At 50.2% G+C, this 15361-nt stretch overlaps 1 protein-coding gene across 3 annotated transcripts in view; it reads right to left on the bottom strand.

Moving 5' to 3' along the window:
- Positions 1-9919: 9919 nt before the first annotated feature.
- Kctd15 (potassium channel tetramerization domain containing 15) overlaps positions 9920-15361 on the bottom strand; it is an 18468-nt gene continuing 13026 nt past the window's right edge. For all 3 annotated transcript variants that reach the window (XM_021168653.2, XM_029479179.1, XM_021168652.2), the window contains exons 6-7: positions 14590-14895; positions 9920-13293 (exon numbers count right to left, since the gene is read on the bottom strand). In XM_021168653.2, coding sequence (XP_021024312.1) covers positions 13135-13293; positions 14590-14895 — 465 coding nt within the window. In that variant the 3' untranslated portion in view covers positions 9920-13134. The remainder of the gene's footprint in view (positions 13294-14589; positions 14896-15361) is intronic.

Raw genomic sequence — 15361 nt, forward strand, 5'->3', positions numbered from 1 at the left:
AGAAGAAGAAGAAGAAGAAGAAGAAGAAGAAGAAGAAGAAGAAGAAGAAGAAGAAGAAGAAGAAGAAGAAGAAGAAGAAGAAGAAGAAGAAGAAAGATAACATTGTTTTGTGCCAAGGCTTAGGGCAGTCTGTCACAGGCAACATAGGACACCAATATATTGACTGGCGTTTGCAAAAAAACAGGTTCTGTTGCTTGGTGTGGCCTTTTTAAAATGACAATTATTTTGTGTGGGGCGGGTAGGTGCAAGAGTTTGTCCACACCCCACAGAGTACGTATAGAAGTCAAGGGACAACTTGCAGGAGTTGGTTCTCTTCTCATACTAGATGGGTCCTGGGGATTGAACTCAGGTTGTCAGAATTAGATGCGAGCACCTTTATCTGCTGAGGCATCTCACTGCTCCTTCTTGTAACTGTTTCTTGAGTAAATAGGACTTGTTTTCCTGATTTTAACTTTGTTTGATTTTGAGACAGGGTCTTACTGTGTAGCTCAGACTGGTGTCCAACTCCCTCTGTAATCTAGGCTAGCCTTAGACTCCTTCTGTAGCCCGGGCTAGCTGTTCCCACCTCTTGAATTCTGGGATTGCAGGGGTACCTCCCCGTGCCCAGCCAAATGAGACTATTACATGTTCTTTCCTTGTGGGAGGGAAGAGGCTGAAGTCGGTGTATGGCCATTCGTGCCATCCAGATGGCTCAGTTCCTAGCCTCCAGTAGGATCTTTTCTAGTCACTGGACCTGTGGCTGTCTGGCTGATGTAGACACTAAATATCCATGAAGAGTGAACAGTCCCTCATCACACCCCCCTTTGACTTTTATAAATAAAACTGAAGATGTATTTACGTATATACGGTGCCTAGGTCCGGTTGATGTGTCTGCAGCAAAACCCTACACCCAAGGCTCAAGGGAAATCAAAGAAAAAGAGAAGAGCCAGACGACCAAGATGCCTGCTTTGAGACAGTGTCTTCTAGGCATGACAGAGAAGCTGCACCCAGGAAATATCCACGATATGGTCGCCTAAACTAGACCTGTGTAATGGCAACACCAGTCAGCACGCCAATGGAGACAGGGGACATGTCCTAGATGAGGAGCTACAGAAAACCCGCAGAGAAAGGGAGAATGGGTTTTCTCTAAGGATGAGCCCAGGAGGTTATACAGGCCCCGGTGGTTAGCCCTAAGCACTTGTGCGCATGAGCAACACAGAACAGCTGCACTGTGTTGTGTGTGTGAGTGTAACAATTATGATTAAAGGTGAGGGCATAAGAGTCCTAATGAGAGATGGCTTGGTAGTCAAGAGCGCTGCCTGCTCTTCCAGAGGACTTAGGCTCAAGGCCCAGAACCCACATTTTGGCTAACAAATCTGTATAACTCTAGTCCCAGGGGACCCGTTGTTCTCTTCTGGTCTCCATGCAGATATGCACACACATAATACAAATCCATAAACACTGGAAGAACATCCATGCACATAAAATGAAATAGGTCTTGATTTTGAGTTGGGGGATAATATGGGAGTGGGAGAGAGAGGAAATTATGTAAATAAAATAACTATATGTCTTAGTTCAGGTCTTAATGCTGTGAACAGACACCATGACCAAGGCAACTTTTTTTTTTTTTTTTTTTTTTTTTTTTTTTTTTTTTTCGAGACAGGGTTTCTCTGTGTAGCCCTGGTTATCTTGGAACTCACTCTGTAGACCAGGCTGGACTCGAACTCTGAAATCCGCTTGCCCCTGCCTCCCGAGTGCTGGGATTAAAGGCAAGCGCCACCACTACCCGGTCTCAAGGCAACTCTTACAAGGACACCATTTCATTGGGGCTGGCTTACAAGTTTAGAGGTTCAGTCCATTATCATCAAGGTGGGGGCATGGCAGCTTCCAGGCAGGCGTGGTGCAAGAGGAGCTGAGAGTTCTACATCTTCATCTGAAGGCTGTTAGTAGAAGACTGACTTCCAGACAGCTAGGGTGAGGGTGTTAAAGCCCATGCCCACAATGACACACTTCCTTCCACAAGGCCACACCTACTCTAACAAGGTCACACCTACTAATAGTGTCACTCTCTGGGCCAAGCATATTCAAACCATCACACCATATATGAACTTCTCAAAAAAAAAAAAAAAAACAACTAAATAATAATAACAGTAATAATAAAAGAAATTGTCTTTTTCTAATTCTTCAAATCAAACCAGGCAGGCAGCAAGATCCTGGTAGGTTCTTTTACTGCAGGGTCAGGGCTGGTCAGCTCTACAGCTGGGCACCACCCCATGGGTGTGAGCCCCATGGATATGAACCTCCCACATAGCTAGGAGGGGAAAGAGAGCTGGAAGGTGAGAGTGAAGGTGAAAAAAGAGGCCATGTGTGTCTGGAGGTGGGCCTGTCTTTTCACATGGTCCCTCCACCAGGGCATGGGAACTATGGGAGGTACATGGGAGGGGAGGGGGGCAGGAGAACGAGGTGGCACTCGAAACTTCTCCTTGATGTAAGATTAGTGCCAAGGCCAGTTTAGCGGCTCGGGGTGGTGCCCGTCAGGATGAGCTATCCAAACCACCCTCCCCCTCTTTCTGGTCCCCATCCAGCAGCCCTGCTCCCCAACAAGCTTGCATACCTACAACCTGTGCATGGAGGTGGGGGCTTTCCCGAGTGTTTGGGGCGGTGGGAGAGCCAAGGGGACAGAGGGAATAGGCAGGCCTTCTGCAAAGCTAGACCACTCGAGAGGTGCCAGCCTGTGCCAGCTCCACCCTGATCGCAGCCGCATCCCTGAAACACCGCAGGACTTGAGTTTGCAAGGCAAAGAAGGGAGAAGGGTTGTGAAGAGAAGCCAGCAAGAGAACAAAGGAGGCTTTGCCTGAGAAGAGAGGGAGGTACCTTCCACGGAGGCCTCGGGGCCTGGGGAAGTGAGTCACTGGGCCTCCGGGTTGGACCCACCTCTGGGGGCTCCGTGGGACTGAAAATGCAGCCCAGCTGGCCAGGCATAGGCCCTGGGGTGCGGCAGGGGTTGTCAGTCTTTGGAGTCTGTTGGGTGGGGTTTTCCCCAGCACCCCCACCATTCCCGCCCCCAGGACCTGGTGTGCGTCCAGCCTGGAGGCCTTGGCGACGGTTTTGTGCCTCATTAGGCACAGTCAGGCGGGGCCCCATGCCACTACTGCAGCCGCAGCCACCCGGGGGCGGTGGGCGTGGTCCTCTCTACCAACCCTCAGCAGGGACCGGGGTTCAATAGCCTTTCGCAAAGCCACACCGCACCCCTGCCACAACAAGGCATCTGTGCTTCCGGAAGGTGGCGCCCTGCTGTTCCAAACTGCCCCCTTTTTGCCCCCGCCCCGCCCCCCAACTCTGGGGATGGGAACTTGGAGATCTCGTTGCACGCCCCAGCTTCTTGCACAACCTTCTCCCAATTATTCTGGTATAGTGTGTGGTAACAGGGCGAGCATTCCAGGACCTTGTAGTTACTCGTACAAATCTGCCTCCTGTTTGTCTGCAGGGCCAGGCGTGTCTCCTTGGGCCTGGGGAAATGGGGGTGTGTTCGCGTCCAAGAGGGCGTGGCCCGCGTCCGCCGCAGGGGCAGCCGCCCAGCCCTGAGCCCAGCCCAGCCCTTGCAGTCTATTTCGTCCCAAACCGCAGCCACTTAGGGAGCCCTGGACCTCATCCAGGACACAGAGGAGGATACGCTGGTGACATCCTAGACTCAGGCTTCGAGCAGCCAGCCTGCTTAGTCCTCAGCAGCTTCAGCCAGAGACCTACATGGCCTGTGGACTCCTCCTGTGCGCAGGATCGGATCAGCACTCTCGAAAACCTCAGCACTGGGTGCAGGTCTTTGCCCGTGCAGACAGACTCTAACTCTACTCCCGAAGTTTTTGTCCTGGTTTGCAATCTCTGTCTTGTTTTGGCATGTTTTCTTTAGTGGAGTTGGGGGGTGGGGGTGGTCTCACTCTGTAGCCCAAGCTGGCTTGAAACTCACTATGTAGCCCTGGCTGGCCTCGAACTCTTGTCAGTCTTCCTGCCTCACTCTCTCAAGTGCTGGGATGACAGGTGGGAACTGGCACTCCCAGCCTGGTTTGGAATTTTTGGGTGAGTGGATCCTAAGAGTCAGGCCCCATGACCAACTGTAATTCTTCAGCCGTGGCTTTGGGACAGGGAACACTATATCCCCACAACAACCTCATGGATCACAAAGGGTGACTATCACATCTGGCTGTTCTGATGGAAATAAAGACAGAATTCCAAAATGAAGCCTATCTGGAGTCCCTCTTCTTATGTGTTCCACCATGCCCATCCTGGAGCCCAAGAGATTGTTCATTTTATACACACATGTAGTCTGGGGTCATCTGTGTTGAGTGATATGACAAATTTTAAAACTATAATATGGTTTCTCTTCTGCATAATTTGATAGCACCTCCGATAAACTACGGGGAAATAAATAATCCACGTGGACAAACAGATGCCTTTTTAGCTTCGTGGGCTGTTGTTTCTATAGAGTGGCCGGCCAACAATAGAAGAAAATCTTATTTCACCTGAACATTACAGACTTCACATCCATAGCCGCTTGGCCTCTGTGCTGGTTTGAATAAGCTTAGCCCAGAGAGTGGCACTATTAGCTGTGGCCTTGTTAGAGTCAGGTGTGGCCTTGTGGGAGGAAGTGTGTCACTTTGGGGGTGGACTTGGAGACCCTCCTCCTAGCCACCTGGAGGGCAGTCTCTCCTGGCTACAGTCCTATCATGAAGTAGAACTCTCAGCTCCTCCAGAGCTGTGCCTCCCTGGATGCTGTCACGCTTCCTGCCTTGATATAAAGAACTAAACCTCGGAACCTGCCGGCCAGCCCCAATGAAATGTTTTCCTTTATAAGAGTTGTCTTGGTCATGGTGTCTCTTCCCAGCAACAGAAACCCTAATATAAACCTCCATGGCTGCAGGCCTGTGGTGAGGCATGGCATCACAACAGAGAGGGCAAAGTAGATCAGAGTTACTCACCTAACGGCACCTAGCAAGCAGAGAGAGCCAGAGAGGAAGAGTCCAGGGACCTGATACAGCCTTCAAAGTCATGTCTACAGGGACCCATCTCCGTGAAGCTGCACCTATCCATCCAGGAAACCATCCAGACACTGACCTGTTGATGAAGTCGGTACCCTGGTGATTGCATCTCTAGAACATAGCGCTATCCATCTTTAACACGTGAGCCTTTTGTGTGAACTTCATATCCAGACCATAACAAGGGTTATAGAGGTCTGTGTTACAGCAGGGACCTCTCTGATAACTAATGTCCAACACCACTTTTTCAAGTTATGGTTGAATGGCTCACCCTCAAACAGCATAAATTCATGCACATCCTCCCTCTGGGGGAGGCCTGTGTTCTCAGTGGATAAACAACTACTGATGGGCAGCAGTGCCTGGACCCATCCCCTCAGGGTAGCCCTTCTCACGACTGAGGACCTGTTTCAAAACAGTGGCTCTGAGGTTTGGGGACCTCACTGGGAATCAGACTGGTGACTTATGAGAAAAGAGCCACTATCCAGGGCTCACAAATCTAAGGGTTAGTCTAGGATGGAGGTGGCAGAGGTGTATGTGGGGGGAGTGTCATCATGACAGAAAAGGAAGGAAGGGTTCCCACCATGGCGAGCAAGGCACAGCAGCAGGAGCATGTGTGGTATGGCTTCTTCTCATATCTAGGTGCATCAGGAAGTAGAGAGTTTAGCTGCAAACAAGTGTTTCCCTCCAAACGTCAAGCTCCGTCAAGCTCCCTCTCCAGGGACTCCCTTCTTCTGGCTAGGCCCCACCTCCTTAAAGTTTCATAACCTCACCAGATATCACTACCCCCTGGGGACCAAGTGTTCAAACACATGAGCCCGTGGGAGTCACTGCACAGCCAAACTGTAATAGGGGACATGCAGGCTGCCCTGGAGCTGGGGTCTCACTTTTGCTGAAAGCTCACAAGGTCATGAGGGTGATGACTGAGCCACCCAACTGGAAGCCCAACCCCCTAAACAAATAAGATGAGGGGCAGAGAGATGGCTCAGTGATTAAGAACACTGGCTGGGGCTGGAGAGATGGCTCGGCGGTTAAGAGCACTGACTGCTCTTCCAAAGGTCCTGAGTTCAAGTCCCAGCAACCACATGGTAGTTCACAACCACCTGTAATGAGATCTGATGTCCTCTTCTGGTGCATCTGAAGACAGCTACACTGTACTTACATATAATAAATAAATAAATCTTAAAAAAAAAAAAAAGAAGAAGAACACTGGCTGTTCTTCCAAAAGACCAGGGTTCAATTCCCAGCACCCACATGGCAGCTCACAACTGTTTGTAACTCCAGTTCCACGGGATCTGACACTTTCTCACAGACTTACATGCAGGCAAAACACCAAAGCACATAAAATAAAAATGAGTACATTATTTTAAAACGATGAGATGAAATGCCCAGTCAGCTATCTTTCTTTGACCTGAAACCCTTTGGGTTTGTGTCCCTTTTGGGCCACCATCGAAATGCTGGTGCTTCCAAGAGAACAGCAGTGTTGAGCTTACTCCTGGCAGGAAGGAACTTTGTGATATCAACACCTTTATCTTTGTCTTGTTCCACGTGGCATCTCCCGCGCCCTCCAGAGAGCGCCCAAGTCACCATAGCTCTTTTGTCAGGATGTCCTTCCAGCAACAGGGATCCTTGTGGGAGCGTTTCTCTAGGCCTCTGCGCCAGCTGGTGGATTTAGTCATTTTCATCTAAAAGCAGCTGATACTTTTCTGTGAGCAGGTGCCCTTGACGCTCCTCCTCAGAGGCAGGCAAAGTTATGAAATACAGCAGCGAGATTGTCTTGGGTTTCCCGTTTAACGTTAAAGCTCTCTCTTTGAAGGTTTCCTTAGAAACTAACAACCAACCTTGGTTGGCCTAAAGAGAAACCTTGTGTCCATAAAGGCCAGAGCTGCTTTTGATGAACTGGACATTGAATCTGTTCCTCACTGGAAGTGGCCCCACACTTCTCTAATCCCAGCACCAAGGAAACTAAGATGCTAAAGAGTTTGAGGTTAACCTGGGCTACTGAGTGAGACTCTGTCTCAAAATAAAATCATTCATTCATTTCTTCCTTTTAATTGTCAACTTGACCCGGTCTAGAAGCACGTGGGAAGAGAGCCTCAATGAGGAATACTCTAGATTGGGTTGTCCTGCGGGCATGCCTATGAAGGACTTTCTTAATTAGCTTAATTGAAGTGGAGAGACCCATCTTCTGTGTAGGTAGCACTGTTTCTAGGGCAGGGCCCCGGTCTGAATGAAAGGGAGTGAGCTGGAGATGGCCAGGCACGCACTCGTTGGATCTGTTTGTGACTATGGATTTGACAGAAGCATCTCCCTCCAGTTCCAGGTGCCTTGACTTCTCCACCGCTATGGAGTGCAACCTTGCACTGTGAGCCAAATGAAAAGGTTTCTCCCTTAAGTTGTGTTTGTCATGAGTATTTTATCCTAGGGACAGGAAAGGACACTTAAGAGCATCGGTATCCTGTGTCCGCTGGAGCACCATAGCTAAACAGCTTTGCCCGTGTGCTCCAAAATCAGCTGAGGTTATGATCATCACACTGAGTTCAACACCTGGGTCAGCCCCATCGTCAGGCCCCATCCCTGTAACTACCCTCTCCGGCCATCGGGACCTCTGGCTCTATCCAGAGTCCTGAATTAGGTTCCTCTAGTCCTGATAGTCCTCTGATGATGCTTGGCTGTATGTCCAACCTCATCACTCCGCTACTGAAAGCAAACGTGAAATAAAAGAAAGGGGCATGCCTACTGTAAAGTATGGAGAAGATTTTCATTATAAGGGAGAAAGGAGAGAGAAGAAAGAGTCTAGGCTGACCTTGCCCGGCAGACTAAATGAGAGGAGAGAGGGGCAAGAAGACCAAGAGAGCCCAAGAGGCTGAGAAAACCTGCTGTGGTCCAAATGGTTGCGTTATATAGGAACCAGGCTTGGGGGAGGAAGAGGAAGCTCAGACCCTCATAGGTCTGGGGTAGGGGGTCGGGTAGGAAGTGCTGGGAAGGGGCCACAGGTACTGAGTGAGACTCTCGGTCTCTTTGAGACCTAACAGGAGATATGTGCATCTTGTGTGGCTTGGAGTATCCTTCTGAGGCACTGCAAGTAGCTACCTGTCTCCAGAGTCAGGATGGGCAGTGTGATGAGTTAGAACCATCTCGGCAGACAAAAATCGCTAAGAAACACACGGGGGAAGTCTGTGGCCTCTGTTGAAGGCCACGTCAGTCTTCACTTGGTTGGGGGTTTGGTGGTCTGTATCCCTGGTTCTCAAATGTTTGTTCTCTCTCACACACAGACACACACAGACAGACAGACAGACACACACACACTCTACACACTCACACACACAGGCACTCTACACACTCTCCCTCCCACATACACACACACATTTACACACACACACACACATTTACATACACTCTCATACACACACTCATGCACAGACATCCATATACACACACATATAAGCATCCTCTCAAACACACACAAACACATACACACTCTCCTCCCCCACATACACTCACACACACACTCACATACTCTCTGTGTATGTGACATTCTCACACACACACAGACATTCTCTCATACACACTCAGATATTCATACATATTCACACACACATAGACATTCTCATACACATACTCAGATATTCATACTTATACACAAGCACCTTCTCTCTCACATACACACACATACACTCATACACACACACTCTCATACACACACACTCAAACATTCACATACACACACACTCTCATACGCACACACTCACACAGACATTCACATACACACAAGTACCCTCTCTCTCACACACTCACACATAACACTCTCTCTCACACACACTCAGATATTCATACATATACACAAGCACCTTCTCTCTCACATACACACACATATACACACTCATACACACACACTCACACATTCACATACACAAGCACCCTCTCTCTCACACACACACACATATACACACTCTCTCACACACACACACTCACACATATACACACACTCTCTCTCTCTCACACACACACTGATATTCATACATATACACAAGCACACTCACACACACACACTCATACTCTCTCTCTCTCATACACACACACTCGCTCTCTCACACACACAATCATACATATACACACTCTCTCATACACACACTCTCTTTCACACTCTCTCTCTCTCTCTCTCTCTCTCTCTCTCTCTCTCTCTCTCTCTCTCACACACACACACACACACACACACAGTTACTTCACCCACCACTGTGTCCTGGCAGAAGCACCTTAGGGAGGATTATTTTGACTCACAGTGGGCACAGTCCATCATGGCCAGAGAGGCCTGGCAGCGGGGGCAGTGGGAGGTGATCACGTGGCAAGGCACCATGTCCTTAAAGTCCCTTCTACAAGTAACAGTTCCAACAGTTTGACCAGTTGGGACCAAGTACTCAAATGTTTGTAGGAGGGCTGGTGAGATGGCTCAGTGGTTAAGATCACTGACTGTTCTTCCGGAGGTCCTGAGTTCAATTCCCAGCAACCACATGGTAACTCCTAACCATCTGTAATGGGATCCAATGACCTCTTCTGGTGTGTCTGAAGAGAGCAATGGTGTACTCATATATATAAAACAAATAAATCTTTTAAAAAACTGTTTGGAGACCTTTGCATTCATACCAACAGGCATAAAAATAGACTCATCAGTTCTCATAGCCCTGGAGTCTAAGGCTGGGGTCTGGGAAAGGGACCAGAAATGTTCACTCTCAGGACACCTGCCAGCAGGACACACACTGGGTGTCGGCAGACTCCACAGCCGCTGAAGGCCCAACTTTCACCTGGATCCTTGGCTCAAGAGTCCTGGCATTTGAACAAATACTCCATATTCAAGGTTCTGTAGAACCCAAGCCTTGCAGCCTCAGAGGGCTGAACACAACACAGAGGAGTTATCATTTATAAAATATCTTTTATTGTTTCTAAGGAACACAATCAAGTCATAGCTTTTTTTAAAAACTCACTTTCCAAAAGGTATTACTAATGTTGTGAACTGGCTTTGAGTTCATGCACCAGGCAGTGGTGGGGCCACCTGCTGTATCTTTCCCTGGTTCTGGACTGGCAGAGGTCTGGTGGGAGGCTGTGTGATCCCAGCTCTCCGTCCAGTTGCTTATAGAGAATAATTAGTTCTGAGGTTTACAAGGGAGCTGTGAGAGTAGCGCTGGTATTTCATGGGGAGACTCTGGTGAGATGTTCAGTCTCTATGCTTTAAGGAGAGTACATAGATCATTTAGAAGGGTATTTTGACAGGATCACCGCGGGAACACAGCATTTCCCTGGAAATTCAGACGCTTTGGTTGCTGTAAAAAATCGTGTTTGCTTGTCTGTTTTTATTATTTTGTTTGGGCAGTGAGGAGGGATAGTAGAGTTGAACCTAGGTCCTTGGGCACACCCAGCCCCCTTTTACCTTTTAAGACAGGCTCTAAGTTGCCTAGGCTGACCTTCAACTTGTGATCCTCCCATCCCAAGTCTCCCAAGTAGAGCTCCAAACCTGTGTAAAATTATGCTTCTTGGCTAGGTAGCTGAGGATGGTCTTGAACTCCTGATCTTCCTGCGTTCCCCTCCTAACTGCTGGGATTTCAGGAGTATCCACCACACCCTGCTGCAACTTCTTGTACAAAAAGATGGCTTGAAAGAACTACAGAATCTCCACCCCTCAGGACTCACGCTAGCTGTTATGCCGGGGGGGGGGGGATCCAGACACACACAGCATTAGGTGTCTCCACAAAGTTTCCCTGCTAACAAACACAACCCTTTTCCTCCTCTCAGATACCTGCTTGATGCCAAAATGCAGATGTGCCAGCTGTGGGCATGCTGCTAAGCAGAGAAGCCTAACAAGTTTGACCAGCAAATTAGATTCTACAGTGGGATGGCAGCTCTGTGGCCATGTAGGGTGCTGGCCTGTACTCCCAAGCTCTGTGGCTGGTGGCCCTTGGCAGGCATGTAATTTTTTTTTTTAACTCAAAGTCCTGAATGTTTGAGCCCACGAGGACTCAAACATACAGGACTTTGAGAAAAAATAAAAAAATAAAAAGCTCATTAAAACCAGGGGCCTCTATGACATGTCCTAACTCCTTCCCTGGAAGGGGACATCACACAATTCAGTTTGCATGCTGGCTGCACAGCCTCTGTCTCTTGGCTGGTCTGAGCTTCTCATACCATTGTGTACGTGTGTCGGGGTTTAAAGGGAGCAAGTTAGATATAGCAAACAGATGGAAATCCCAGGACTTGGGAGTCTCAGGTCAATCAGGAGTACACAGTGAGTTCTAGGCCAGCCTGGATTCACAGTGAGTTCTCAAGAAAAACAGATGTCAAGGAGGAGGAAGAAAAGGAGGAGGAAGAGGAGGAGGAAGAAGAAGAGGAGGAAGAGGAAGAAGAGGAGGAGGAGAAAGAAGAAGAGGAAGAAGAAGAGGAGGAGGAGGAAGAGGAGGAAGAAGAAGAGGAAGAGGAGGAGGAAGAGGAGAAAGAAGAGGAGGAGGAGGAGGAAGAAGAGGAAGAGGAGGAGCACCACCTCAGTTCCAGCTAAAATACCATGTGAAATTCCATGTGAAAAACACTTGAGCCTGGTCTGAAACCAGAAGAAACTTGCTTTAACCTCTCAGTTTTGCATTTGGTTAGGGGCTAAGAATCAGAATTCTGAATCCCTGTAGCCCAGAGGGGATCTGCAGAAGTAATGAAAACACCCAAATGCAGTAATAAGAGCAGGATTGTGACCCAGTGCCTCCCACTGATGGATGCTCCTTCCTCGATTTGACCCACAAGAACCAAGGAAGGAAACTGCCCCCCCCCCCAACCCTCTCTGCCAGAAGTCAAGTGTGGGAATCTGGCTGCAGCTTCTGCACAGGACGGAGCCTCAGTCTTTTGCTTTATAGCGTTCTTTATGGCATGAACCGGGAACGCGGTGTGTTCACACAAACACAGAACAATTGTACATCAGCATCTTTACAATATTAAAGGAGTCATATACAAGTCTACAGGCGTTATACACAAGGGGGGTGCCGGCCAGGGCACCCCATCTGTCAGTTCTTTGCGGTTCCTCCACTTGGGAGGAGCTAGGGGAGATGTGGCAAGGCCAGGGTATCCATCTTTTGGCCCTGTCGTCTGGGAGAAGAGCAGATCTGTGAGGACCTCTCAGGACCAGTCCTTGTTGGAAATCTGGGGTTAAGAGCACTAGGTAAGCTTGGGTCTGGGTCTTACAGACAGGCTAGTTTAGGGCATTTCATTAACACTTGGTGTGCATATGAATGGGGAAACTGGCGCTAGGGTGGAGGGTGGTTCCCTGAGCTGGGGACCCAGAGAGTGATGCTGACAGATGGGTCCCTTGGTAGAAGGGCCCATTCCTGAGATAAGCTGTGGCCCACATGCTGACTGGGTGGGCGGAGACTTCTCCAAGAACCCCCAGATGTGAGCACAGTCAGTCGGGATTGGAAGCCCCTGGGCATTAACAGGTCAGGTGTGCACCAAGTGCAGTCTGGGACACAGGTGGCAGCAGAGTATCTCAGATAAAAGTCACAGAGTCACAAAGCCCCCATTGCCCTCTTCCCCGCTGCCCTGCCCCTAGAGGACTCTGTTCCACCTCCTGTAGCACCGCCACCTCACATCTGTCCCCACAGACCCAGCTCAGCAGGCACCTGGGCCCCGAATGCCGGCAGCCCATCCTTTGCAAGGCTTGCTGAACAGTTAGACTGAGAACTGAGCACCAGGTAAAAGCAGCGATGGTCCTCGTTAGCCTTGCCGACCTGTGCAGCGAGACAGTTAGTACTGTTTTAAATACTGTAGAAAAATATGTCTGCCAAGTGTGGAGGAGAAACAGCTGCTCTGGAGTGACTGGCCCAGCAGAGGACGCTGTACCAGGCCGAGGAGCAGGAGGGCCCGGAGGCTGGCAGCACAGTTGCAGCAGGAGCAGCAGCATCCCCTGGTCACATCAACAGTCCTTCCGTGGACACGCCTCTGCACCTGGCATTCCCAGGGGTGAGCACAGACCCTCCGATCCCGCCCTCAGTCTTGTGCCCACTGTGAAGCACAAACAGGCAGAACTCCTCAGCGTTATTTCCATGTCCCTGGGGTTGCCCCAGGACTGAGGGGTCTTAGGTGGGCACCGAGGCAGCGCCTAGTCCAGGGGCTCCTGCTTTATCCGGACAGCAGTTGGGGTGGGCTGTGGTCGCCGCTCTTCCCGGCAAAGAACATATTCGCTGAACTGGGAAGAGTCCACACCACCCCCGCAGGAGGCGGCCACGCTGAACCCTCTCTGAAACAGCCTTTCTAGGACCTGCGGGGGAAGAATAAGAGGTCAGCAGTTGCCCAGCCGCCAGAGTTTGCCTGGCCTGGTGGGCAGTTGGGCGCCAGACAGAGCAAGCTACCTTCTGATGAGTCCCAGTGACAAAGTCCCTAGCTGTACCACCAGCTGGATTCTACCCTAGGAGGGACAGGCGCAGTAAGGCCCAGGGGCCCCTCAACTTATCCACCCAGCATGGGACTCTGATATTCCACCCAGGCTACTCCCCACAACCCTGGGGGTGGGGGTGGGGGGTGCACAACAGAGAAGTACATAAGGCAAAGGGGTTATCTAGGGTGTGTCCCACCCCATCTTCACACACACATAGCCCCAGGCGTCCCCTCTCTCTATCTCCTGCTCCATAATGGACAGCCCCTGCCCCCTAGCCTCAGGGTAACCACCTGCTTCCTGGATCTGAGTCCCAGATGGTTTGAAGCCTGAGGGCTCATCAGCTCAAAGGACTTCTAGGTGGAGGGAAAGAGGGGGAGCCCTCTCGGAGTACGCATCTCTGTGGGCCTACATGGCCCCCTGAATTAATGTCTCTGGGAAGGTGGGGCTGGTCTTATATTGGTGTCCCGTAACTAGTCAACTCTTACCGGTAGCCTTCAGGAAGTGGGGAGGGGGCTTTCCCTAAAGGGTCTTTTCCGTCCTCACCCCCAAATTCTAAGTCCGGAAAACGCTTTCAGAAACAGGGTTATCACGTCATTTTGGTTTCCAAGTTCTGCTTCTCCTCCTCCCTGGCAGAGCCGGTTCAGAGATTCTCTGAACAGGAGGATGTGGGGGTTGCAACCTGGAACCCCAGGACTTGGGAGGCTGAGGCAGGAGGAGCTCAAATTTGCACCTGGCCCGGGTTACACTTAAGACCCAGAAAGACAGAGAAGTCTCAGAAAGAAAGAAGAGCTCTGGGCGGCTGTAGCCAGCCAGTGGCCCTGGGGCCAGCCTCATAGGAAGGCTCCCTGCCTTTCCTGGTGCCTGGGTTTAATTTGAATCCAAAGTCAGCCTCTGCATGCTAAATGAAGCATGTTCTGTTGAAAATACTCTGGGCCATTTTTTTTTTTTATATAGAACATCCTTTTAGGGGAAAAAGAAAAGTACAGATCAATTTTTTTAAGTCCAGCCCCCAGGCACGATCATTTAATTATGAGCAAGGCATAAATTATGCATTGACACATTGTTGCCTTTTCTGTGTGGGTTTCCTCCATTCCATTCTGGGACTGTCTCTCTTGCTCTCTCTCTCTCCCCCCCACAGCCATCCCGGGATCCCTTGGGGTGGCAGCCCAGGGCCCTCACCTGCACTGAGTTGAGTCTACAGTAGCCGTTGAGAGGGAAACGGATGACGTGCGTGGGGTCCTGGTTCCAGCCAGCATTGACAGAGTTGCACATGACGTCTCCAGTCTCCGGGAAGACCTCCTCAATGAGGGCCTTCTCACCACTGAGCGCGATCCGTTCACCCAAGTCAGGGGTGACCCGCACCACCAGGCAGTCGCAGGCCCGGCTGCGACGTCGTTGCTCTTGGTCTTGCTGCCAGCGCTCCAGCTCACGCACCATGGGCTGCAGCTGGTAGTACCTCGCCTCCTCATACAGCAGGTTGAAGTCCTGTCAGCAAACACAGAGTGTCAGGGAAGCAGGCAGCAGTCCCTCTTGGTGACTCATCCCGTCCCCAGTGGGGCCCCTTCCCTCTACACAGACGTCATAACTCCCAGGACACAATGTGGACGAGGGTGGGCGTGTGCACTGTAGAGGTAACAACTCCAACTCCAATGGCTGCCCCCCAAACATAAAGAATATTAACATAAAGAACATAAAGAGAAGGCTGGGGTGCATCTGTTGAGACTCTCTTCCCGGATCTTCACATGGATGGCAAAGAGAGATGTCACAGAAAGACGTAGAAGCTGCTGGGCAGTGGTGGCACACGCTTTTAATCCCAGTACTTGGGAGGCAGAGCAGGCAGATCTGTGAGTTCGAGGCCAGCCTGGTCTTACACAGTGAGTTCCAGGGTAACTATGGTCACAAGGAGAAACCCTGTCTCTGATAATAAACAAAAAAAAAGAAAGGAGAGAGA

This window comes from Mus caroli, chromosome 7 (genome assembly GCF_900094665.2).
Source record: "Mus caroli chromosome 7, CAROLI_EIJ_v1.1, whole genome shotgun sequence".
NCBI lineage: Eukaryota > Metazoa > Chordata > Mammalia > Rodentia > Muridae > Mus > Mus caroli.